This window comes from Excalfactoria chinensis, chromosome 4, assembly GCF_039878825.1.
Source record: "Excalfactoria chinensis isolate bCotChi1 chromosome 4, bCotChi1.hap2, whole genome shotgun sequence".
Taxonomy (NCBI): Eukaryota; Metazoa; Chordata; class Aves; order Galliformes; family Phasianidae; genus Excalfactoria; species Excalfactoria chinensis.
In genome coordinates this window covers 39,216,575-39,243,446 of record NC_092828.1, presented here as the reverse complement: position 1 = coordinate 39,243,446, position 26,872 = coordinate 39,216,575, and the positions used below count along the sequence as shown (strand labels likewise).

At 41.9% G+C, this 26,872-nt stretch overlaps 1 protein-coding gene across 3 annotated transcripts in view; it reads left to right on the top strand.

Moving 5' to 3' along the window:
• SLC4A4 (solute carrier family 4 member 4) overlaps positions 1 to 26,085 on the top strand; it is a 179,200-nt gene extending 153,115 nt beyond the window's left edge. For all 3 annotated transcript variants that reach the window (XM_072336289.1, XM_072336288.1, XM_072336290.1), the window contains 8 exons: positions 2,885 to 3,063; positions 4,474 to 4,546; positions 8,589 to 8,657; positions 10,323 to 10,496; positions 13,011 to 13,172; positions 17,867 to 17,963; positions 21,163 to 21,242; positions 22,242 to 26,085. In XM_072336289.1, the coding sequence (XP_072192390.1) occupies positions 2,885 to 3,063; positions 4,474 to 4,546; positions 8,589 to 8,657; positions 10,323 to 10,496; positions 13,011 to 13,172; positions 17,867 to 17,963; positions 21,163 to 21,206 (798 nt within the window). In that variant the 3' untranslated portion in view covers positions 21,207 to 21,242; positions 22,242 to 26,085. The remainder of the gene's footprint in view (positions 1 to 2,884; positions 3,064 to 4,473; positions 4,547 to 8,588; positions 8,658 to 10,322; positions 10,497 to 13,010; positions 13,173 to 17,866; positions 17,964 to 21,162; positions 21,243 to 22,241) is intronic.
• Positions 26,086 to 26,872: the final 787 nt, after the last annotated feature.

Here is a 26,872-nt window from a genome sequence, read left to right as displayed (position 1 = left end):
AGGTAATGCTGCGCCCACATCTTCCTCATGGGATGGCTAATCTTTACCCTGTCCTTGAAGCACACCATCAGGTGAAGGTGCTTATGGAGGCAAGGTACAGCACAGCTGTCTGCCAGCCTGTCAGACAGGGCAGTTGGCACAGACTTGCTTTCTGCTGGTGTCTGATTTCCTCGTGTGATGGTGGCTTTATTCTTATTGACGTGGCCTCTGTTTTTGGGATGCTTTAGCTGTCATGATTTGGCCTTCTTGCTCTTACACAGATGTAAGCATATCCAGTCCAGTCCCGACAAAGCTGAAAAAGGCCACAAAAGACCAAAGCCCCCAGGTAATACTTTCTAGGGCAGAGGCACCCAGCCTTCTTGCTGTGAGCTTCTGACTAGCTGAACATGGTTATGCTATCATCAGCACTGGGTGTACTTTTTTAGTAACAAAGTATAAACATTCCCACAAGGTACTGTTTAATATAAAAATTAGTTTCCTGCTTCCTTTGTTACAGTTGTGAGAACATGCTTTTGTTTAAATGGGGGTTCTCCAGTCCTCTCCTGCTGCTCTGCATCAAAATATACATCAGTACACATCTACTGCAGGACCAAAGGAGGACTTTTTTTTCCTGCTTCTGCCCTGTTAAAGTATTGGCAAGGTGGCACCGAGTAACCGTCTGGGTGCTGCTGGCCAGCCAAAGTAAGCAGTGAGTGTATTAGGAAAACAATGACTATTATTCAAGAGGAGCTGGGTTGCTTTCCCTCTTAGGTCACCATGTAGGTCTGCCTCATTTGTTCTTTCCAATAAAATCAAATTGAACAAGTTTAAAAAAAGGTTAATCTTTAAAACATAAAACTGTACAGAATTCTTTGGTGTTTTTCTAAAGATCCTATTCATTGATGTCTTGTTTGTTTTTTTTTTGCTTCTTCTCTTGGCATTTGTGACTGGTGAATTTCCTGTGTTAGTCCACTAAAGTATTAAAAAGAAACCCCGCAGATTAATAATAGGAAGAGTGTACTGGATTTGGAGAAAGCTTTTAGGGGTGAGTTCACCCAGTGTTTTGCTAGCAAGTGCTGCTGTCTGCCTCTGACAGAAACTTCTGTTTACAACATCAGTTTCCACTGGGGTTCCTCTTCAGATCAGTCTGAAGAGCAAAGGTTTCTAAAAAGAAGCAAAGAATGAGGTCAGCTTTCTCTTTCTGATGGGTTACGTGTCCCGTGTCACTCTTGTCACTGTCTCCCAGAAAGCTTAGTTGGGCTTTCAGGAAGGTACCTCCAGTACCCAGCAAAATCAACAGTGCTCAGACTGACTGTGAAGTCCTGATTGAGTTTCTGCAGTTGCTTTGTATCCTAAATATAGGAGTTGAGATCTTGCTCCGATAGGAGATGGTAAACGCTATCTTTCTGGCAGACACCATGTATCTCTAAAATTACATCCAGGTAGGCTTCATTAAGTCATTGCATCGAGTTATTTTACAACAGCTGACTCATAAAATAAGGCTTCTGTCTACTTTTATGAAAGGGCTGGTTTGGGTGTTTAAAGCTCTGTACATATCCACGCTGTCACTCACACAAATGTGAGATGACTTGGCACACAAAAGTGCTGTTGTAGTTCCTGATGCCAAATGAAATAGCTCTTGAAATGGAAGGAGCTGTTGTACTTGGAAGAAAACAGGGGACCTGGAGAAAGGGATTGTGAACAACTTCGTTCTCCGTTATATAGAAGAGTACTCTGACTTTCAGAAGCGGACCTCAAGTCCAACTGAAGATAGCAAACACTGTGTGCCGTGTCTTTGCAAATCAGGATACAAAAGAAGAGAGAAACCAAATGAAGTGAGCAAAGCAAAAGCAGCTGGATGGAGATTTCACACCTTGCACAGTCAGGAATGATTTGTCCCTCTCCTAGCACCAGTACCTGGGTCAGCATTGCTCCCTGTCCATCATCACTAGTTGTTCAGGCTCCACTCTCACAGTGATGTTCGTGTGGAAATTTAGACTCATATGAATGCACAGTTGGTGAAAATTCTGGCTTTCCACCATGTCAAAAGAAGTCCTGTGCCTGGAGCGGATCCGCAGGGTAACAGCTCACACCATGCAAACTGCTCACTTGTTTACAGACCACCTTCCTGCATTCTTGCCCTGTCCAAACTGTCTTGTTGCTGTAGCTGTCTCCTGCTCTGAAGAGCTGTGCTGGTTTTACACACACTGTGGAGTCAGCAGGGAGTTGGAGCAGTGTCGGGTGTTTGGTTTCTCATCACTTTGTCACTTCATGTAAAAAAAAAATCTGGGAAAATTTAAATTGTAAACATAGCATATATAGTGCAGTTCCATTTTTGTGTGTGTGTGTTTTTATTTTAGAGGCAATACAGAATTCCTTCAGGATACTGTAAGCACTTTGTAATCAAGATATATGTATATTTTGAGAGTTTGCTTATACTGTTTACAAGATAAGACATGTAGCTCACCTAATACTTCTCAGCGAACACAACCTCTCTACAGTCATGTTTAACTCATAGTCTGCTGTGTAAGGAGTACCACTGTACTGAGCTACTTGTCTGGCTGCAGGGCTTGTCTTGCACCAACCCAACCTGCACAGTGTTTGGTCTTTTGCGAGTCTGCTGCTCTCTTATACTTACTGCTTAACCCTGTTATATTTTGCCAGAAAAGTATCATATACGTGCCTCCCTTGCTGAGGCAGTAGTTCATCCTTTATGTAGCAGTGTGACCCACTCTGCTAATTGCTTGTGAAAACTTCTGTCAATTAGAACAGCCAAGCAGTTCATGAAAGATACAGTTGAAGGAAATGCTGTTTGGTTGGTGTGCCTCTGCCCCGTGTCAGAACCTTGACTATTCCTTCTGCATTTAGAATAATTAGAGCTAAGGTTGTCTGTCTCCCTTCACAGAAAGGTGCTGGATATCATCTGGATTTGTTCTGGGTGGCCATTCTGATGATTATATGCTCCTTTATGGGTCTGCCCTGGTATGTTGCTGCTACTGTGATCTCCATTGCTCATATTGACAGCTTGAAGATGGAGACTGAAACTTCAGCCCCCGGAGAACAACCCAAGTTTTTGGGGGTGAGGTATGTCAAACCAAATAGGCCTTTATTACCTTGTTTGCCTGCAGAGATCAGTTTGTACTATAAATGGTCGTGCTTTGAACAAAACATGTATAGAGGTTCAAGGGGGAATAGCTCTTAGCTTTGCAGTAAATCTTCAGATCAGCTGTGCTTCCTTACAGCTTTTCTTTTTCCTGTCCTCAGAAGATATGTCCAGTTTGAAGCTTATCTGGCATAGTCCTTCTGCAGATACTCTTTCTTGAAAAGGAAGAAAACCATTCTACCATGTGTGTGTTTGTGTACAGGGTGAGGGCAAGTGGAGGGAGGAAGAAAGGGGAACTTAATTTCAGAGTTGAGAGAATTTTTGTCTACTTTGGGCATGCACCTTGAAGTCACCTCTAACTACACAAGGCTTTACATGCACGGTCTGCTGCCATCGGGGCACTGCAGAGTTTTCATGAAGAATCTCTTACATCCTTCTTTGTATTTCCCAACCAGACTATGAGATTCAGCAGTGCAGCTCTTCATTTTCTAAAGTTTATTTAGCCAGATCAGATAAAGTTTTCCAGTGTTTGAGAAAGAAGATGTATTTACTTCACATTTCTTTATCCATGGAAACTAGGCAGGCGTTTCCTAGCAAACATAGTGGTAAAAGACCTAAACTTGTTGTGGCTAAAGCAATCTATTCTATTAAATCAAACCATTTGTTCTGTATTTGGTTGCCTTAATTAAGTAGCCTGAAGTGCTTTCAACAGGAGCAGCAGCACTCCTGGAAATCACTTAGTTAGGCAAATAATAGAAACTTAATGGCCTAACTTTAAGTACTCAGAAATACTATTTGCAAAAGCATTTTCAGATGCAGGGAGCAGTTGTGGGTGCCTCTTAAGTCAAATGTCCAGCACCCCATGAAGTCCTGGACCAGGGGATTGTGAACTCCCTTTGTACCTGGTGTGCAGTGCAGTGTACAGTACGGTGAGAAACAGCATTTATCTAACTGTTGGAATACTGTGACCAAGCTTTGAAATACGCTGCTAATTTAAGAGTGGAGAGCTAATGATTTATTACCTATTTGCATGTTGTGAAAGCTGCCATGCAGAGAATCTGGTTTGCTGGTTAACAGTTTCTAATGTTTAACATTTAAACGCATTCCTCATTACTTGGTAGCAGTACTCTGCTGATCCACAAACAGTGGAGCTAGGGAAACAAGCAAACATACAAAAACTGATCTGGTGTTTGAAAAAAGATCTGTATGAGCCTTGGTCATGATAAAGATGCCTGTCTGAAGGTGTTGGCTTGTTATTGTCAGTCAGCTTGGAAAATGTGGCTGCGAAAAATGAGTTGCCAGACTTTACATAGGTTTTGAATGCTCTTAGATGGGACTAAAAGTGGAATTAAAGCTGAAACCATACTGCTAACCTGGTACTTTTCTTTCAGGGAGCAGAGAGTCACTGGAGTCATTGTTTTCATTCTGACTGGCGTGTCTGTCTTCATGGCTCCTATCTTGAAGGTAAGCATATAACCTTTTCTGCTTCTTTCTGCTAACACAAGTGTGCAAGCAAGAGAACAGGACCACAACTGTCACACCATTGCTGTGCTTCTGAAAAAGCTCATTGCTGAAGTATGGAAAAGCAGAGAGAATCACTGATGCAATTTTGCATTGATGAAAATACAAAATGAAATGCAAATGAAATGCAACGATGAGCATTTTTGGAAGGAAAAAAATGATGTCTTTGTGGTGTGCTATAGATAAATAGGTAGTACCAAGGTTCAGGGCTGTTGCTTTTGAGGGCTGTGATTTTATTTTTAATTTAGGATTTCTTTTCTGTATGTATGTGCATGGTAAAGCTTTCTTTAATGATGTTATTCTCCTGCTGTGGTTGTGTTGTATGGAAAGCATATTGCAGGTGAACTTTGAGACCCTACTGATGACATCGTGGAAGGATGGTTGGCAGTGAAGGAGAATTGCTGTGTGAAAGACAGATTAACAGATGAATATGTAATCCAGAAAAGTACATTTGCATGTGCATGTTTGTGCACATGGTAAAACATACACACGCGTGCAAACCAAGGCGTTTATGTACTGGCTTTGTCCCTTTGCATAGAGCTCTGTGTGCTGAGCTGCTGTGAGGTGCAGGAGTACAACTATGCAGCACGTTCTTTCAGGACACATTTACTCCCGGGAGGCCTCCAGCAGCCTAAAACAGTTTTGCTTTATAGCTCCAGAAGAAGCTGTCAAGTACAGAATTAAGTCTGCTTCTACACTGTGTGTCAGAGGGAAGGACTGGGCTGAAGTTCCTACTTTTGGAGCAGCCTGCAGATACCTCTCACTTTCTCATTCACCCTGAAGTCTAGCTGTTCCTAGAGGAGAAAATAAGTCCTGTAGTATGAGTTGTCAGAACCAGATTTTCAGCATCTTCTACATGTGGATGATGAAAATCCTTGTCTTGTACTTACTTATGGGGGGCACGTGTGTGCCCATTGAAAGGAAGTAACTTTGATGAGAGGGAATATGCAGAACAAATGGCAATGAGCATAGCCCACAGCAGATAGTATTACTCCACAGGTAAAGTTCTGGCCAGAAATCTTTGGGACTGTTGCCACTGCCTTTGTGGAGCAGGAACTTTGCCCTACCTGTTAGGGCTGCCAAGGCATGCACCTCAGCAGCGTGAGGCTCCTGCAGCTTGCCTTGCTTTCAAGAAGAGCCAGCACAACAAATTTCCATTCTTTTAGGCTGTATCCTCCTAAAATAGCACTCTTCTTCTTGCTCAGAAGCAATGCCCAGCTCAGCAGTACAGAAAACATGTTTCTGTAGGAAGCAGTGCAATAAGATGTGGTTTCTTAATTTCCTGATCTTTTCTTCATGTGATTTTATCAAAGTCTTTGGACACTTGTGCTGCTCACGTACCATTTAATCCAGATAGGCAGTTATTTTCCAAGAGCTGAGATTTATTGGCACAGAACCACAAAGAAGTGCATCTATGGTGCATCAAGTCATAGGATGAAACTAGAAAACGTGCTATCTCTTCTTTGTGCAGGATAACTGTCTGTTCCTGGGATGGTTTAAGTGGTGCCGAGTGCAGGCACACTGTTAGTTCATGTGACCTTTCCTTGCAAGATCTCTCTTCCTCTATTGTGCAGGCTCCATTATTTCCCCTGCTCTTGCTTCCCTCATTGTTCTTCTGAGCTTCTCCAAAGAATGCATGTGGGTAAGATCCTCACAGGAGGATCTCTGAGGATAGACTGGCATGCTCCTTGCCCACGTGCCAGTAACAATTAGCTGGCAGTGTTTCAGGACCTTCAATGAACTCCAGCAGTAGGGTCTCCTGCTACAAAGAACCGCTTTGCAGAGCGTATTGCAGAACATTTGAGTCTTCTCACGCCAGCAGCACATTGAACGCTATTGCTCCCAAATTCAATAAAACAGAGAATTCGCAGAATAATCCCATCCTTGTTTTTTGTGGGTGTTGTGTTTGTGCTGTTTTTGAATGTCACTCATCTTTCAGCTCAGTTATGGCAGGTCTCATCCAAAACATCCTCTACCCTGCTAGGAGAATGACAGGCACTTTCCTACAAATACATTCTTAATTCTGTTGGCTAGCAGCAGGTTTGTTCCGAGTGCTCATGCCAGCAACCCCATAGCCAGTGAATGCTTTGCCAAAACATAATCTTCCAAAATGAAAGCACTGCTTGCTACTCTGCAGGATAATGTGCTGAAGTTTCACTTCATGATTGAATGATTTACAGGATTAATTATAATGGAATGGTGAAATAATATTTAGACATTTTTCTCTTTCTTTTTGAAAAAGAGAAGGAGAAAGAGTGGGAGAAGAGAAAGCAAGGTAAGTGAACTAGAAAGCCAAACCCATAAAGCCACCTGCTTGACTTGCTGGAGGAGATGCCATCTTATGTAATCTGTCAGATCCAGTGAGGACGTTGAATCCCTTGGGTACTTATAGCGCTGTGAACCCCACACTGACTCCTCGTCCCTCCCCAGGAGAGACAAATAGAACAGCAATAAGTAAGATAAAGAAGTCAAGGAGTTTGCAGGAGATGGGTAGCAAGGAAGGAACACAGACAGTGATGCTTTGATCTCTGTGGACATTGTACACATAGCCCTGGTGACTTTGGTTAAGTGAAATGCATGCATTCAGGATCAAGGCCTCCACAGAAATTTGCATGGTGCTGTGTTTATTACCTAGTAAACGATTAATGATGTAGTGGAGAATTCAATAAACAGAGGTTATTTGCCACTTTAATGAGTTACACACACAGGTTGGAAAACAAACATTCCTGTTATGTTAGTCCAGGTGACACTCTGAGCAGGAAGACTTTGGTTGTGCTGCGTCTGCCGTTCTGTGGCAGCTGCCGGTCACTGCAAGAAGGCTTCCCTTGCCCTAAGCATACAGCCGCAGAGCCCTTTCTGCTCTTTTTGGGTTGAAATAAATGGCACAATAGCCTTTATTCAGATCTTGTGTTTGATTTGTGCCCAATTATTTCCATTCACATGCCACACTCATTGCACACAATTTTGTTGTTCAGCAAAAAGAGCACTCTCTCTTTTTTAGCCACTGTGCGTTTGGTTTTGTCTTTGCGGAAGGCTCTGTGCTTTGGGTTGGAGGATCAGATGTATTTTGGGGGGAGGCATGTATGTTGTTACCATGTGCGAGATTCTGCTGTAGGCAAAGTGTTTCTCCTCTGCAGCCGCCTGGATTAGTGCAGACATCGGCTGATGTAGCTAGGCTGGTCCTGTGGCACAGGAGGGGAAGTTTAAAGTCAGGAAGGTGGATTTAGCGATGGCTGCTCTTGCATTAAACCTTGAAAGGCACCTGAGGATGGGGCTGCACCCCTGCACATCCTTTGAGCCTTCTTTATTTCCAAAGGAAGCTGTCTCCACCTGCATGTGAGCAGTGAGAGAGGTCAACAAAGCTCACTTGAGAGAGCAGAAATTGTTTGAAAAACCACTTTCTAGAAGTGACGAATGTAACTAGTTACCCGTTATTTAGTAATTGTAGCAGATTAGCGTGAGTTAAAGACTGAGCAGTTAGAGATTTACTTTGCATGTCTATAATTGCTCATCTGGGACTCAAGGGATCAGCCCTTCTGGAAATATTTCCATTGTGCATTAAGTTGGATGTGTATTAGGATCCGCGATGCCTTTTCTTCCTCTCTACCTTCTGCTTCCAGTCTCATTAGAAACTGTGAGGTGAAAAGTGGTTTGGAGTTTACTGGAATACATTTTATCCAACCTCTTCGTAAATCTGATTGCTAACTGGCACTGTCTGTCTTTGTTTCCTTTGTTTCTTGGGGAGACTTCCAACTTGCACTGAAATGGGAGAGAATGGGGCTCACTCAGCCTCTGCCCTGCTATCCAGATGTTCATTCAACTCTCAAAATACAGCAGAAAGATAACATGTCTATTACTGTACATTACCCATTCAAAAGTACAATTCAGATCTGTCATGAGTCAGGGATTATGCCTCCCTGAGCACTAACGTTGTGTCACATATGGAGGCGATTAACTTGGTTTCTCCTGCTCTTTTTCCCCACAGTTCATTCCTATGCCTGTACTCTATGGTGTCTTCCTGTACATGGGTGTTGCATCCCTCAATGGTGTGCAGGTAAGTTTCCACAGTGCCCAGGGCTGCTCTGGCAGCTGTGAGCAGACTCCCTGCAGGACCCTGCCCAGAAGATGGTAATCATTAATTACTACAAGGCTTCTCTTAGGACTTTCTGGCCTTCCTCTTCTCCACCACCTTATTTCTGTTTCCAAAGAAACCCAGGCAGGGCAGCAACTGTTTACAAATATTGCCACACACTGGCTGTTCTTGAGAATGACACTAAAGGAAAGAAATTTGTTCAGCAGGAGAGCAGCCAAGTCTTGGCACCACAAGCAATAAGGGGGGCCTATGTGAAGACCCAGGATCCTTCTTCATCCCCAGCATACTGACACAGAGGACATGTGCTTACAAAGGCTCTAGGCTCACTTCTGGGATAGTTTGGGTCCTCTGCTGGGACATCTGTTACAGACTGAAGAAAAACAAGAGAACATGATTTATGATGGTGGCATTATTCTGCAGTGTTAACAAGTGGGAACATTGCTGTTTGCTGTGGAAGGGAAGCCAAGCCCCCTTTCTTTGCCACTGAGGAAATATTACGTAAGGAGCCTTTCTCACAGTGCACTATCTTTAATTGGTGCTAGGAAGCTGTAAGTGTTTTTGTTGCTTCCTGGCACCCTATTAATTGTAGCCTTTCTTTTTAGTGCTTAGTTGTGCTCTAATGGGGAAAGACTCTGTGTTCTGTGAGCACCATGAGAGTTTATTTGGGTATTCTTTAAAATGGCCCAGGCTTTTATTTACTGGTTTGAGATAAATGTGGTCTCAGAAGTGGGCAAGAAGCCCAAGTTCTGGCAAGAGACAGCGGGGGGATTGTAATATTCACCCTTGGGCTGGTTCTCCTGGAGGGGATTTCCCCTGCTTTCTGGCACAGGTGGTCACAGAACTGTGCACTTATTTATTTTCTCCCATCAAGGATGTTTTTCACTCAGTGAGAACTCTCCATTTTGGTTTAACTCCAAGTCCACCCAGTCCAGCATGGGCAAGAGACTGTCTGAAAAGCTGCCCATCTTCCTTGCTCTTCAGTTAGGTGCATTCTATTCTCTGTTAACATCATGTCTGCCCTCACCTCTGCTGACCTCTGCTTGCAGTTAATTTGACAAAGGCACTACTTTTAAATGCCAGATGTCTTTATAGCACTCCCTGGCAAGAACAGGGAAGCTAGCAGAAGTAGCCCAAGCACTGATGCTGACCATAGTCAGGACATTCATCTTTTTTCTGTCTCATGGGTAATAAACTGCTTTCTTCAACAGAAAATTTCCTGTGTCTCCAGCAGCAGTTCAGCCTAGTTGTTCTGAATCCAGCAGAGTTGTTTCCACAGACACCTACGTTGTTTGGTTTAAATATTAATCTTCAGATTGCATGGAGTAAAATAATGGCACCTCAAGGCCTTGCTTTGAGAAATGCTTGATTCCTGTATCTGTGTAGGTGCCAAATGTAGGTGTGGGAGCTTAATTTCAGATAACTGAGTTAAAATATTTTGCCCACTGCATTAAGCAGTAGTTAGTCAAGATAGGGGAACCATGCTGCATTCTCTGCTGTGCTTCCTTTATGAGAGGAAAGCAAGTTGATTCAAGGTCTCACTTCATAGTTTAATTATGCAATTGTCTCCCTTGGTTGTTTACCCTGCATTTCATTTATATGTATGTTGCTTTTCCATTTTCCATACAGTTCATGGATCGTTTGAAGCTGCTCTTGATGCCTCTAAAGCACCAGCCTGATTTTATCTATCTGCGTCATGTCCCACTGCGTAGGGTCCATCTGTTCACATTTCTGCAGGTGGTTTGCTTAGCCCTTCTCTGGATTCTCAAGTCAACTGTGGCCGCTATCATATTCCCTGTCATGGTAGGTGACCTTCTCCTTTGCCTTTTCCAGCCACTTCTCTGTTCTGTAGCCTGGGCCTTCCACGCATGGGCATACGCTCCCACAAACAGGCAAATCAAATCCTCTCACTGTAAAAGCCCTATTTTAGAACTCCAGTCTCCATTCATTGTGCTGATGTAAGATTACCCAGGGTGAATGTTCCCCACATTCTCTCAAGTGCTGTGGCTGCCTTTACATAAATCCTCTGGAGGGGAAAGCAAGCCTTGAAAGTTAATTTTTTGCCAGAAAGGTGTAGTTAGTTTTGATCGCTCCTGGCTGCCAAGGTTAGATTTGCTGTGTTTTCTCCTTGAACTGCATGAATGAATGAGTTCATAGTTTTCCTTTTTCAGTCAGCACTAATTGATGTACAGAAAATGTCTCCCTTACTTTTCAGTAACACAAATTGACAAACAGAAATGAAGTGGTAGGGCTGATTTCACTGCTCAGAGAAATGCCAAGTGGAGGGAAGGATTTGCACAATCAAGAGTGAGAAAGGGATTCTCTTATACTTGGAACTTGAGTAAAAAGGCAAGGATGTTGATTCACGTTTCACATCTGAGATTGCTAAGAATATCCGTAGGATGCATGTTGTCTTTCTAATGATGCATGTCAGAGTCATGTTAAAAACATTTTTGGGATGCTGAATTATAAATAATTCATCACACAATTATGTCATAAATACACACTGTGCAGTCAGTCTGATACGGTGTTTCTACATCAAGGAAGGGAACAGTGAAACAGCTGTCTGTGCAATTAGATTATTACTATTCCTAGAGACACAGTTAGGTGCACATGCCAAATAAGAAATAAACAAGTGGTAAGGGGAATTTGCACATACACTTGGCATGAGGCTTCCAAACTAGACCAAGTTCCAAAACTTGCAGCCATTTACACTGATCCAGTGATCACTGGAGTGGTTTATGTCGCTAATATGGGAGCACAGAACAGACCCTTCTCTGCCTCCATGCCCCTCCTGTGGCTCAGCTAATGCAACTGGGAGCAATGTAATCTTACAGACAAATGGATCCAATGTGACCATAGCTGCATGCCCAGAGACTGTCTTTCTTGGAAATGGGTCAGAATGCTGTAAAGTCAACGCTGTATGACATTCCCTTGCTACATGTGGGCCCAATCTCCCCTGGTTTCAGGTTTACTAATGTGTAAAATCTCAGTTGTGGGTGCAGTTACGAAACTGCAGTGCTTATTAAAGAAAGCAAAATGAAGGAAAGCAGAAAACAAAACAAGGGCATTTATTCTCTGATCTTAGTGAAATGAGAAAAGCTGATTCAAGTGAAAAAAAGCAAAACCTACAAATACTTTTGCTAGGACACATGCTAATAGATAAAGATATTAAAGGAGTTCCTAATGGCATGCTGTTCCACTGCATTCTCATGGCTGTGTTGTACCACTGAATGCTGAACTCAAGATCTGAAGACTTAACTCTTTGTCCATAAGAGAACCTTTAAGTTTGCTGAATTTTGTTGTAATGACACAAACTCAGTGAAGGTGCACTGACAGATGTCACTGGATCTAATGATAGAACCTCTGTTTTTACACTTGTGAACAGCAAGACAACTAGCTTCCAGTCTGACTGTGAAGCCAACACCAACAGCCAGCCCCCTGCTTATTTGTAGGGAAAGTACTTATAATAAAGAAGCAATTTACAGTGAAATAATCATGGCTGTTTGCATGACATCTTTCCAATCCCCGAGTAATTTTTCACTTCTGTAATCCTACTTAAATTATGGAAGTCAAAGTTTGAGATCCATTTTGAGGAATAATTTCTGCCATTGCTCTTCATCGCTTGGAGCAAACTGTCTTAAAAATCAGTGCAGCCTTTAATCTTGGTATGCATCTGTTGCTGATGCTAAATTTCAGATGGATGTAGACACCCATTTCAGACATGTCTCTTATTTCCCCCCCAGTGCTGTTTTACTCAGAAAAAAGCCCTTCCTTCAGTTTCTTGCAGACATAATCTTAACAAATGTTATACTGTAAAATCTGAGGGCACACCTAGGTCATTGCCTGATTTTTGAAGTATTGTTATACCTGGAGAAATGGTGAGAGAAAAAAAGCAAAGAAAAATACTCAGGTTGCCCTTGTGAACATGCATGTGTAATAGAATCCCCAAAATAGATTAAAATACTCATCTGGGGCCTCTCTAGTTCATTATTTGACCTGATATCTTTGTCTGCAAGAGGTTAAAGATGACTTTTGTCTTTACAAGAGCAGTAAGTGATTACATTACTGTTTCTGTATGTTGCTTCTGTTTAATCTGATGTGAAATGTTGCTGCTTGAGGCCTGACTCAGTTCCAGCTGTTAGGTTTTCAAGCTGAACAACTGGAATATCTTAATGACCTTGCTCTCTATATGTTCTTCTACAACCAGAATTCAAGTGTTTGGGATTAAGAAGTAGCATGAACAGGTAATGCACAGAGTGTTTCCAATCAAAACTAAAATGTGTGTGAGTGAGAATTCTCTCTCTGCCTTTTCAGATCTTGGCACTTGTAGCAGTCAGAAAAGCCATGGACTACCTCTTCTCCCAGCATGACTTAAGTTTTCTTGATGACGTCATTCCAGAAAAAGACAAGAAAAAGAAAGAGGATGAGAAGAAGAAGAAAAAGAAGAAGGGCAGTCTGGACAGTGACAATGAGGATGTAAGGAAATTCTCTGCCTTTTTTATTTATTTATTTATTTATTTAAACTACTTATTTCTGGCTAATCCTGGGTGATGGCTCTGTGGCCTTTCCCAGCTCTGGGGGTGGTGGTTTCCCCATCCTCTCTTGAAGCAAACCAGCACAGTCCTTGCCTGTTGCAGCAAATGAGCTCCAAACAAAACCTTTTCAACACTGCCTTCCCTTTTCCAGGCATCAGCAGCCTGTGGTAGGTGGAACTTGCATTGCCAAAAATGCAATTGCACTTTCCACCAGAGCCCAAGGTATCTGTTTCCATGTCATGTCCTTTACTAGAATACCTTGTATCATCCTGTCATGTTCATCTTCCCCTCCCTCCCTTGCCTTTATCCCCTGATTGTCTCTTATGTTTTAGGAGGAGAACGGTTTTTGCAAGCAACTCTGATGCTTTGTTCTATTTCCTAGTAATTCTTTTTAAAAGCACAAAAAGTTAAGACTTGTCGTGTTTCAGAAAAGGCTTTGTTGTCTGTTGTTAACACATTCAAATACCATATGTACCCTTTATGCACTGTATTCTACTCTTTGCTTCTATCTCAGGTTGCAGCATATATATATCTATAGAAACTGTAATAGTTTAACTTATCTTGCTAACGTCAATACTAAGCGTGGTGACCTGATTAGACGAGAAAAACGTGCCTTAGAAAATGATGTTTCTTATTGTAGATGTAGTAGGATGAAATGTAGTACTTGTGCCTTCAAACATTTTCCTACCCAGACTTCGTACAAACTCAAATTCTATAAATGTAAACAGAAGTGATAAACACACTGATTACAGAGCACTTCATATCGAAAGTGTGATCTTCCTTTGCAGAGCTGGCTGCCTCAGTCTGCATCATTTTTTGCTGGATGACTGTACTGAGGGAGCTGAACTTCATTAATTGTGAGCTACACAGAGGACACTGTCATAGCATCAATAGTTCTGCTTGTGTGATTTCCAGAGTTAATGGAGAAAGGCTTTTCATGTGATTCAGACAAAATTAAGATAACCTGAAGCTGGAAAGTAACACATCCATACAGAGCAGGAGAACTAAATGAGAAGGCACCATGCTTTGGGAGGAAAATCAGCTGACCCACTCTTGTACATTCACACCTAGCTCACTGACCTGCAGCCAGGAATACCCAAGTTTTGAAGTCTGGTGAGGTATGACAGAGAAACAGCAGCATCAGTTGTTTGCCTTCTTGCTCCCTGGCCTTTTTTGTTGATGCAAAGTGGGCAACAGCAACCTCAGGAAAAGGGAATTCCTGAAGAAGTAGCTACTGGGTCAGTGTTATTTCCCGGAAGTGTTTTTGCAGTGAAGCCTTAAGGAGAGTGCAAGAAAGCCATGGTCAGCTGTGGGAAGTACTGCTGCCACCAGGCTGTAAGGTGACAGTACAGCAGAGCACAGTAGTGCAGCACTTCTACTGTGTTTCTACTGTGTGTCATCTGTATTCTTCCAGTACTGAGCAGAATCACCACACTAGCCCTATTTATGCAATCATATGGGTTAGATAATAAGTTTAGTGTCTTCAACTGTAATATGGAAGCTCCAAGAGTTCCTCCAGATCATTCTGATGCCTGGCCTTACTCAAGGTTGACAGGACAGAAAACACAACCATGATCCAGGTGGAGAACATGCCAGAGCTCAAGTCCCTTTCATGACAGCTGTGTTAGAGGTAACAAAGACCAGCTATTCCAATGAGAAAATATACAACGGCCTTTCTTCAGAGAATATATGCTCTATAATGCAGGAAATACACACAACAACAGTCAAAACTAGGAATTTTGTAGTGAGGGTGCAGCGATGTAGGAGATAGCCTGGATCCACTCCTCATTACATCAGGCTGAATTCCAACTGGGAAGATTGGTCCTTATTTCAGACAGCAAGCTCTCCTTTCCCTTCCTTCCTAGCAGGCACTGACCTCTAGACTACTCTGTTCCTGCACACTTCTATCAAGAAGTCCCGAGAACACATTTGTTAGCAGTACAGGTTTTGCTGAGACTTTCAGCACATGTCTGTATGGCTAATAGGGAAGACAAAAGCTTCAAGCATCAGGAAAACTCTCACCTAAGAACATGCTGATGAGACCCAAGACTTGTATGTTATCAGTGTCACATCAACAGGAAACCACATGTGCGCATTCCCACGTTGTTCCTCTCAGCTGTGGGAGACAACATACGAAATGTTTTTTCTCTTCTTCACCAGTGAAGCAGGATGTAAAAATTCTGACCCTTATGTTTCAATAGTGTGCCTTCATCTGCAAGCTACCTCGCCCCAGGATATGTGCATTTACGTACTACTGTATGTAGAAAGCAGTTCCTTGCACAGGCTCCCTTTTCATTTCAATGGCTGTCACTCCTCCAGCATGTGGAAAACCAAGGTCAAGGGTTTCCTTTAGTAAATAGATTTGTATGATTCCAAGTGAAAGAAGATGTTCTGCTGTATGCACTGAACAGTCAACAAAGGTTTGACTCAACTCCTTCATTAAGACTGATCTGAATCCAGCAGCATAGTATCCTGAGCCATGTCTCCTGTATCTCTGGTGTGTTTTAAGCCTCCTAGGCTTTCAGATAGAGTACACAATCAAGTGGGTAACAGAATTTATGCAGAATGTTCTTACTTAACCGTTCTTATTTTCTTTTCCAGTGCTTGCTTTTGCCAGCTTCCGGAACGTAAAGCACTTGGTGTTATTGGTTTGATTGTTTTCACCCTTTCCATTCCAGAAATATGCCTCCATAAAGTTAGAACTGTGGGGTTTTGCAGGCATTCTACTGATACAAGCTGGGTGAAGAGAATTGCTGGACATGGTGAATTCAAGTGGTGTTCTGTAAACAAGCACATCAAAACCTGGCATTAACAGAGACAACTCTCTAGCAGGAATTAAGACTTACTGTTAGTTCTCGCTGGGGATTTGCTAGCAGTCAGGGACAACAAGAAAGGAACCACAAAGAAAGTTTTTCAGCAACTTCACCAACTTGGTTTTAGCAAGTAAAAATTACAAGCACTAATTGCTGGATTTGCCTAAGCTTGTGCATAGTGGAAAGCTGAATTTCGTCTCAGATTTGATGTCCAAAATGCACAACCCAAGAAGGGCCAGCCAGTGTTTAAAAAATACACCGGGATATTATAATGCCGTTTAAGGGCCAAAAGCCATGTGTGATGGCCTCTTCTCTCCTTTGGGGCACTTTAGCCAACCACAGGCATCTTCTCTATCTCTTTGCTCATTTCACATGGTCAAGTTTAAAGCAGACGGAGCATCGGCGCTCCCATTCCACAGATCTTTTATTTATTAGCACCAGAGCAGTGCTATGTTGGATGGATTACTCAACTCTTAGCTCGTTTACAACATAGCTCCAAATGGCTGGGAATTCTGGTATGACTTTATTGCCTCCATGTCTTTTTAAAATTTATTTGAGCTATTCTTCTATATAGCTTTGTAAAAAATAAATACTGCACATGTATATGCACATGTCTGAGGGAACGTTTTGCTAGTGGAGTACACACGGTATTGCACTGGGTGTCTGTACATTCAAAACAGAAAACGAAAAAGAAAACCCAGGGAGAGAGATTTTCTGGCTTCTGTAGTGTTTTCCTACTCTGGCTTTTAGGTCTGACTCCCCCCAGTGCAGTGTTATACTTCATGCAGCGTCTAGTTCTCTCCAGGAACAAAGATATATTAACATTTCTGGCATGTATCACCTGGCATCTATCACATTAATTTCTTTGCCAACTCAAGCAGTGTCAGCCTTTCTTTGGTTACGTTAAACTGTTTTATAAAAAATAGAAAAATTAAAAGCCAAGTAATTCAGTACCTTCTAAGCACAAGCAAGTGGGTTATTACTGGAACTAGTGGGGCATAATCATCAAACTCCAGGGGACTCAGTGGTTACAGTGTGCTGATAATCTGAGCAAAAGCTTGCTGACTTCAGCAGAGAGCTAACATGGAGAAAGGCTTGCTAACGTACAGTTTTTCTCTGCACTTGTAACTCTTCTTGAACAGTCTGCCGTATCTCTCGTGTGGTGGGATTACATAAATTCTTAAAGGACCCTGGATTTGATGAAATATCTTATTGTAAACAGAGGAGTAATTGGGACTGGGTCTGGCTTTATTTAAGTAATAAATAAAAAGAGGAGTTGAAACAATGGAAGTGAAAGATTATCTTCCGTATTGTGTCTGACACGCTTCCTTGTAGAGCAGTTTGGAAGGGGAAAAAAACCACAGAGATTGTCCTGCTATAATTAACAGAAATCACAATGGGATAAACCTTTTTGGTGACATTTCTCAGAAGGCAGTGCCCTGTCATTTCTGCCAACAAATGCGTGCTTAATCCATTTTCATTTCCTGCAGCCAACCCCGCGCTGACTCAGATGGCGTCTCACGAACTGGTAGCATAGGAACTGGTGGAGTGGAGAGAGGAAAAGACAGCGCTTACTTAGAAAAGATTATTCTTTCAGTCTGCTTTATTTCCATAGTGTGAAGAAAGAGGGAAAAAGAGGTGCAAGAGGGATCCAGTTTAAAATCAGGAGGCTGCCAGCTGGGCTACAGGATTCCTTTTTAATTTATTTATTTTTTTCCCTCCTCATTCCTACAGAAATGATGTGAAGGATGATATTAGTTTATGGGTGACAATAAGAGAGCAGTGAAAATTTTCTAAGACCTTTTACACGTTTCTTTCACAGTCTGACTGCCCCTACTCAGAAAAAGTCCCAAGTATTAAAATACCAATGGACATCATGGAGCAGGAACCTTTCCTAAGTGATAGCAAACCTGCCGACAGTGAGTAGAACTAACTCTTGCATGCCTGCGTGACTCTGACGTGCAGTACAATATATATATAAATTGATTTTTTTTTAGAGCTTTTCTGTTATTTCAGAAGTGTGGGGTTTTTGCTTGTTTTTAATTTCCAGGTCTCTGACTTACAACAGTATTTGGCTTTGTTTTTATGTGTTCTTTTTTTCTTCCCAAAATCTATGTTATTTCTTTTGGTGCCTCCAGCTTAACTGCTTTTGTCCAGCTATGTTTCTTGATATCTTCCTTTCTCCTCCACTGTGTAACTTCCCCATCCACTCAGTCCATTCCTGACCTTTGCCATTTTGTGTTAAATTTGCTGATGGTTTGCATTTATTGTCCCTGAGTCCATTGCTCTGGATTTGCAGCATGTCTAAACTGCATCTCTGGCCTGTTTATTTCCTTAGGTTCCAAGCAGTTGCAAAACTCAGCACTTTGAAAGAATAATTTAGCATGTCATTGATCCACATTATGCATTAAGCTGACAAGGCAGCATCATTTGACCATTAACACATTTCCCTTCTTAGGTGACTTGCTTTTGTGCTATTGTGTGTTTTTCATTTCTTAGGTTAATATCATGGAATCAAGGAATTGTAGGCTTTGGAAGGGACCTCTAGAGATCATCTAGTCTAACCTCCCTACAGTAGCATGTTCCCTTACAGTAGGTTGCACAAAAAAAACATCCAGGAGGGTTTTGAATATTGTGGTTCCGGAGAAGGAACCACAGCTCTCTGGGCCACCTATTCCGGTGCTCTGTCACACTCAAAGAATTTCTTTCTCATGATCTCCCTGTCAGTATCCTCCAGAATGAAAAGTCTCAGGTATCTCAGCCTTTTCTCATAGGGGAGATGCTCCAGGCCCCCAGTCATCTTTGTGGCCCTCTGTTGGACTCTCTCCAGAAGTTCCCTGTCTTTCTTGAACTGGGGAGCCCAGAAATGGACACAGTACTGCAGATGTTGCTTCATCAGGGCAGAGTAGAGGGGGAGGAGAACCTCTGATGACAAGGGCACGCTGCTGGTTCATGGTCAACCTGTAATCCACCAGGACACCAAGGTCCTCCTCTGTAGAGCTCCTTTCCATCAGTTCAGCCCCTAACCTGTACTGGCGCATATAGTTATTCCTCTCCATGTGTAGGACTGTACGCTTGCCCTTGTTGAATGTTCATCACATTCATCTCTACCCAACTCTCCAGCCCACCCAGGTCTCTCTAATGATATCACAGCCTTCTGGTCTGTCAGCCACTCCTCCCAGCATTGCATCATCAGCAAACTTGCTGAGGATGGACTCTAGGATGGACACTGATGAAGATGTTGAACAATACTAGATGCAGTACCGGCACCTGGGGAACACTGCTAGCTAGAGGTCTTCAACTAGACTATGCCTTCATTTTCAGTCACTTTTCATGTTGTAGACTTTTAAGAGAGGACAACTGACATGAGCTTTTTTGCCTTTGTAGCGACTTCTGTCAATACTATGAGCAATGGCTTCAGTCTTGAGATAAATATGCTTATTTGTCACAAGATGGGAGCAAAGAAGCACAAATGATAACAGCAGATCAGTACTGCTGTGTTACTGTTGATAAGATTTCTAGGAATAAAACCAGAAATGCTGATCTTCAGATCCTTAAGTAGGATCTCTGTTTAGGAGCTAGTCCCTAACTATCATGGCTTTTGGTGGCATTTGGCAATCCTAAGCATTGTGTTGTGTTTTTAGATAAATGAACACTCAAGAGATTAACATTCTAAAACAAAGCCAAAGAGAAAGACAATTACTTTACTGTTTGTATACTCTCAGTGCATCAACATTGAACCCAACAGTTCCTCTTTTCTATGAAAATGCCCTGATATGCTTAAAGCAAGTTCATCCTAAATGTTGTTGCACAGGGTCTTATGATTGGGTACAGTGTTCTCAGCATCATCAGGGCGGAAATAATTAGGGAAATGGTAATATTTCTGCCACAAACCTGTTTGTTGGAATGTCCTTTCAGACAACACAAGATAAGATGTCCATGGGCCAAGCAGCAGTTTGTGTCCAGTATTATCATTCTGAAACTGATTTGTCAGCATTTATTTAGAAACAATTAAAAAAAAACCACAACAACAAAACAAAACAAAAAAAAACTACACCAACAAAAAACTGAACAAACAGGCTTTTGTACTAGAAAAAGTATCTGGAATCCACCAACACCATGGTCTCACCCTACTCACCCTAGAATATAACAGTGCTCTGAGACTCAAAGTGTATTACTAATAATACTAATAATAGCATTCAGTACTTGAGCATACTGTGCATGTTCAGAGCGCTTGAAAATTTACCCTTCAACCCCTAAAGCAGAGAAGTGGATTCCAGCTGTTTCTTGATCCAAACACAGAATTCATTTTTTACTCTTTAGCTTCCCTTCAGCAATAGCAAGAATAGGATTATTATTAAAAAAGAGTACATTTCACCACGCTGGTCAGGAAATGAATGTGGTTACAGGCAACAAGCCACCTGTTTTTGCGCAAGGAGTTTGGATGCTACAGTGAGGAACACAGGGTAACTAAAGTTGTAGATGGAAGGTAAGTATCAAGATGTAAAGGTGCTGAAAGGAGGCCACAAAATGGAGTAATTTTTCTGAGGTGGAATTTGGGTATTTGCCAACTAGGCAATGTGTGCCCAAATCCTGATTGAGGGATTCCCAACCCCTTTTTTTGGGCATCAGACACAGAAACGCTCCCACCTCACATGGGCTGAGACCAGCTTTGCAGTGTCTCATGGCTTCCCTCTGGGAAGCAAATTTGAGCTGGAGACCCTTTGCCAGGCTGTGGTGCAGGCCTGGTGGACACAAAGTGAGTTTTCCCATAGGCTGTTTTCTTGGAGCAGCTAATCTGCCTCTTGTGTGGCAGCTGGGTGACTGACTGCTTGTGGCTCCACAACTGCACAGGCAGTTGTGTGTCTGCATGTGCAAAGGCATGCAGCAGAATGCAGCTCACAGGGCAGTCCCTGCAAATGAATCATGGTTGTTTTGGCAGTTCAGGTTTGGCATCTTGGAGGAGACAACTTAATTATTTTCATTTACAAGCTGTGAAATTAATATAGCAGAAAGTCAGTAGTTAAAAACACTGCTAAATACATGAGAGTTTGCTGGGCTTATGAAAACATCAATGCTGCATGCAATGACAGAGATCTTTCCTCTCTTCCCTGACAGAAGAAAAATCACCAACATTCCTTGAACGCCATACGTCGTGCTGATAAAATTCCTTTCCTTCGGTCACACACTATGCCAAGGTAAGCACTTGTAAAATGCAATTTGTGTTTGTCACAGTGTACTGAAATTCTACAAGGCAAATTTCCTATCTGCCTAAAGGAAACTCTTAGAAAACACCTTGAAAGAATTCCTAACATGCAGTTGTTGCACCCTAACTTTGTTCCCAGCATGGCCTTACAAGTGTGGAGAGAGTGAGGAACTTGCAGAAGTACTCAGCTGGCCTCAGTTAAACTGTACTGACGCCTGTTTGGGGGTCCAAGCCAGCAAAAAGTTGTGGAACAACTGAGAAAAGTGTAGAAAAACATGCCTATAGGAGAAAAAAATCACAGAATCTTAGAATCATAGAATCACCAAGGTTGGAAAAGACCTAAAAGATCATCCAGTCCAACCGTTCACCTATTACCAATAGCTTCCACTAAACCACGTCATTTAAAAATTAAATGACTTAAAAATATATTACAAATATATAAAGTTCTACAGGCAGTTGGTTGTGTGAAGCACAAGTACTGGGTATGTGGAGCTCCTCTGTTAAGAAAATCAATAGGCTTACTCCCTGACACGAGCAGTGTTCGGACCAATTCATTACAATAATATTACACGATGCATGGGCCTATCAGTAAGTTGTGGTACCAAAGAGGGCTTTATATTGTGAGTGCCCATCTCCATTACTTATTTGGTATCAGTAAGCTGCCATTTTCAGAAAGCTGTGTTGTACTGGTGTGTGCTGGTACACTTGGTGCTGGGAGTTGAGCCTTTTTCCCATTTCTAGATGTGACACGGTTCTGTGCCCAGTAAATAGCAGGATGTGCAGTTTTTGAGGTGTGAACCAGCTGCCCCTCTGTTTTGTTCATAAATACCTTTTTTTTTTTTTCTTGGAGTTGTACAGTTTTAAAGGAACTGATCCCTCAGAAAATGTACTCTTCAGAATTCAGCTGAGTGCTGCAGAGTGCAATTAGCATTACTAAAATGCATGACGTTAATCCATATGCTTACCTACCCTGCCTTCTTTTTCTTCGCAGCCCTCCACGAACTCCAGTAAAAGTTGTGCCTCAAATTAGAATAGAACTTGAGCCTGAAGACAATGGTTATTTCTGGAGGAGCAAGGGAACAGAAACTACTTTGTAACTTGTCTGTCTGTTAAGTCTTATATGGAATTTATTTTGTCACTAGCCAAATATTACAATGCTCTCTGCTCCCCACCTGCATAGGTAAATGAGACATTCTGCGCTCCCGCTCTGCCCTTATCCCCCCTGCAGACTTCCTCTTATTTATCCTCAGCCAATTTTTCCACTTCGACCAAGACTCATTTTGCCTTCTAAGTTGCTTAGACATGCACGCATCTCATTTTCAAGCAGAGGGCAGAAGTATTAAGGATATAATATAATACTTTTGTGAAATGTCAGAGGAACTGGCATTACTTTAGTTGTGAATCAGTGTTTGTTTGTTTGTTTGTTGTCTGGCAGAACAAAACTGACCTCCAGGCTAATTCAATGTCTTTATTACACTGCTCTAAGATGCTGGAAAGTGCTGCTAATACTAACTTGCTCTTAAAGCCTGTACTCGTAGTAACACAGGAAGGAAAGCTGAAAGGTACTTCACTCCCAGCACAGACAAACTATTGCCATCGTTGTAGCATGTGTTTTCAAACGTCCCTTTCCTATGCAATTTTTTTTAAAGAAACACTTTAATGGACTTAATCCGTCAGGTACATTGAAGAGTGTTATTTTCCTACATTATTTTGTTTAAATTATGGGGGCCTAACCTATGACTTTTTTTTTTTTTTTTTGACAATTTTTTTTTTTAACCTTTTTTTAATTACTGTAAAGAGAAATGAATTTTTTCCTGCAGCAGGAAACGTATAGTTTTGAGTAGTTCTACCTCTTATTTCTAGATGCCAGGCTTTCTGTAAAGATGTCTTGTACCATATATCGTGTGATTTTTACAAAAAAAGAGAAAAAAAAAAACAACAAAAAACCTACACAATCTCCAGGACGTGGCATAGGGCTGGATCAGTTTTATTAACACCTTCTGCTCTAAAGCTTCTGTTTTACTTAGGGTTATTGTATTTGTTACGAATGATCTAACTTCACTATGAAGGAGATGGGATATGACTTAAATCTCTCGTGATCTAGGAAGGGTCTTAAGTGTGTTGTTGGTAAGTGAAATACTGACCGGTTAACGGCGTCAGTGGACAGATGCTGATTGTATTCATTTTGTTGATTTCCTATGCAGTATTGTTAGAATTCTTCCATGTGAAACATCCGTGTGTGCACGTGTGTCTATGTGTGCAAGTGGGAACACCCCGCGTGCGGTTGAGACACAAGATCCAGATCCTCCTTGAGAAGTGACAGTGCCCAGGCACTGCTTTCTGTCACGTGCAGAATTTCCTCTTCACACCTTGACTGCTTGGCACTCCACCAGATAAACCAAACTTTCCATACACGATGATGTATCGGTAGCACACCAACTAGGCACAGTGACACAGGTCTCTGGTTTTAAACCCAGCAAGCATCACCTTGTGACACATTATTTTCTCTGCGGTGGGTATACAGTGAACTTTAATACACATATATAAAATAGCATTTGGGAAACTGGCCTTCCCCAGCACATTTATTCCAAGTGTGAGGATTACATATGACACGCTGCAAAGGTTTCACTTTAAAATGAAGCTCCCTGCAGTGAAGCATACCAGGGGCTGAAGCAGCTGTGAGAGCAGCTGCCCAGCAGCAGGAGAGAGGGGAGATGGTCCTTAATAAGCCCCCAGTGCCGGGCATTAAAAAACACTTGCAGAAACTGCTTTGTAATGCCTAATACATGGCTGCGTTTCATTCTTTTTCTTTCCCTAAAGCAGCAAAGATACTGAATAGGAAGGTAGAGCTTAGTGGCTTCCACATTTGTGAAGAAACCAAAGTCCATGTTGATTAAGGAAATAGGATTTCATCACGGTGCTGAGAGATCTTATGCCAAATTCTAGCACCCACAAACTAGTAACAACCACATCAACAATCAGAGCTGCAAACCAGGACTCTTTTTTCCCCAGATACTGGTTCTGGTTAAAAGATGCAATTGTACGGACTGTAATAATATTATTGTTTTTTATGTTTTTTTTATTATTATTTGCACGATCTTGTGTTAGTGCTCATTGCTGCACAAAGATGATTGAGTTGCAGAGGAATTGGCACAGCACACACACATGCACACACACGTACATTCCCCAATGGTTACCAAGGAATCTGAATTTCTGCTTACCTAACATTTTTGTTTACTGTGAGAAAGCAGTGCACGAGGGAGAGCAGCTGTTCCTCTTTGCTGCCCCTGAGATATCAGCATCCCCTAAACGCAGCCCAAACCTGTTTCAAAAAGGGTGAGGAGCCATCTGAAGGCAGCCAGAAAAGCAGCCACTGCGTGATCCCTTCTGCTGCCTGCTAGGATTAGCTGGAGAACAGAGAAACAGAGAACCTGGGAAGTGCAATGCTAACATGTAGAAAACTGTTTTAATTCCTTGGTGAAAGTAAGTCACAGACTACCAAAGGGGAAACAGACTCAAGTGTCATCATGTACGCAGTACATGTGAGCTTTTATGTTTTGCCCAGACACTTTATTTGTAGAAATCCAAATAAGGAAAGATCAGCGTAGATTAATATAGAGAAGAAGATTTCCTTAAGAGAGCACTGACAAAAGAACCCTCCCCCGCCCACAGTATGCTCAGAACGCAGCATACTGCACACATGCATATACGCACACACACATAATGCATCCTTTCATCTGCTCTTACCTGGTGATTTGTCTTCACAAAAATGAGGTCTTCCACTTTTGAACTGCGTTAAATGTACTTGAACTGTATTGACTGCTGATCTAGATCTGTCTCTTTTTTATTTCTTATGTTAACAGGCGAGCTGTTGTACAGAGGGCAGCGTCGTTTAAAGGCTGGGACAAAGATTTCTGTAGTTTTCCATGTCAAAAAACAATTCTGGATGGAGACAGGAGCTGGAAATGTCTTATTTCTTGCTTCCTGACAACAGCCCTATGTGGGAGGTTGTCTGCCCTTTCTATTTTGTTTCCTTTAACAAAATTAAACAAAGACAGCAAGAGCTCTGCTGGCACCAAGAGATGGAAGGCAGCGAAAAGCAGCTGCCTAATAGCATTTGGTGGGCCGATGTCACCACAAGGTGAGTTGCACTGCACTTTTGTAGGCCTCGTGACAATAAAACCAATTTTGGTTCAGAATTGGACATTTGGTGAGAAAAGCCAGAGGAAGCACTTCTGGCTACTGAAATCAGAAAAGGCCATAAAAAAAACCAAACACACACACAAAAAAAGAACCTCCCCAAACAGTTTCTCTTAGAAGTCCTACAAAAACAGGCACTGACTGAGGGCAGAAATCCTGCCGTCACCCAGTGAAAAGAAGCCAACTGCAGATGACTTTGTCCCAGGCCCATGAAAATGGTGACCGTCTGCCTCTGTAGCCGCTACTTATTTGTCGTCAAGGTTGACATATATTTGTATGCATTACTTTTTGTTTTTTTTCCTTGGAATCAATACGCACTTTCAGATACTTTTATTGTTTTTAATTCTCTTAAGTAAGTCTGTATTTGCTTTGGAGGAAAGAATAAAGAAATAACGTAAAATGAAGCGGATCAAGATGGTGGAACAAAACCGACAAAAGCAGAAAACATTTCAATATGTTAAATTTTTTTCCACTAATATAAAACATGAAATTCCTTATAACATAGTATTTTACAGTTTTATGAAGCTTTCTATTGTGACTTTTATGGAATCAAAAGATGAAGATGATGAGATATTTTAGCATTTATATTTTTCAAAATTAAATGTATACTGAAAATAAAGTAACTTTATGCATTTATTGGAGTGTTGTGTGGTTTTGTTTTGGTTTTTTTAATTTTAGGTATTCCATTTGGTTTGACCGAATGAAGATTCCAGGATCACTGCTGTCATTGATGCCATTGCTAAGGCCAAATGTCTGGCAGGTCTCTGAGTGGAGAGGATATTCAGAAAGGTCCCGATTCATGCAGAGAAGCACAGGACCAGCCTTTATAAACCCAAAGAGATTTGGGATACATGGCTCTGTAAGCACACTTTAACAACAGATGTACTCCCCTGAAATAATTCACTAAAGCTTCTTGGGGAATGAAATATAAGTAACTGTTTAGAAATGGAAGTTGAATGGACCTGAGTCCCATCTCCATCTGAAATGGACATTTTTGTCTTCTCTCGGGAGCAGCCTCACTTCTCAGCAGAGACTGGAGGCAGTGGATGGGAACCAGCAAACCAGGGCGCCCATCAGTCAATTTCACACACCCTTCACAGAGGTTCATGTATACTTTACAGAGTCTTAGCTTTTTGAAATTTGCACTTACCCAGATGAGCATTCTAGGCAGGAGTCAGCCTAGTGATCCTGTTAGGAAAATGGCAAGAACTGCATGCACTCTAGGTAGTAACAAAAAGGAAGACAGCTACAAATGCCAGCCCAATACAAGTTGTTGTGTTGTTTTTCTTTTTCCCTTTTGTGTGTGGGAGGGGAGGTGTCCTTCCTTACTAGGAGGTACATGCAGAGCATGGTCAGCAAGGTGCTGATGGAGGTAGAGCTCTCTGCTTAAGGCCATTTAGGGATGCAGAAAAAGCCGTAGAG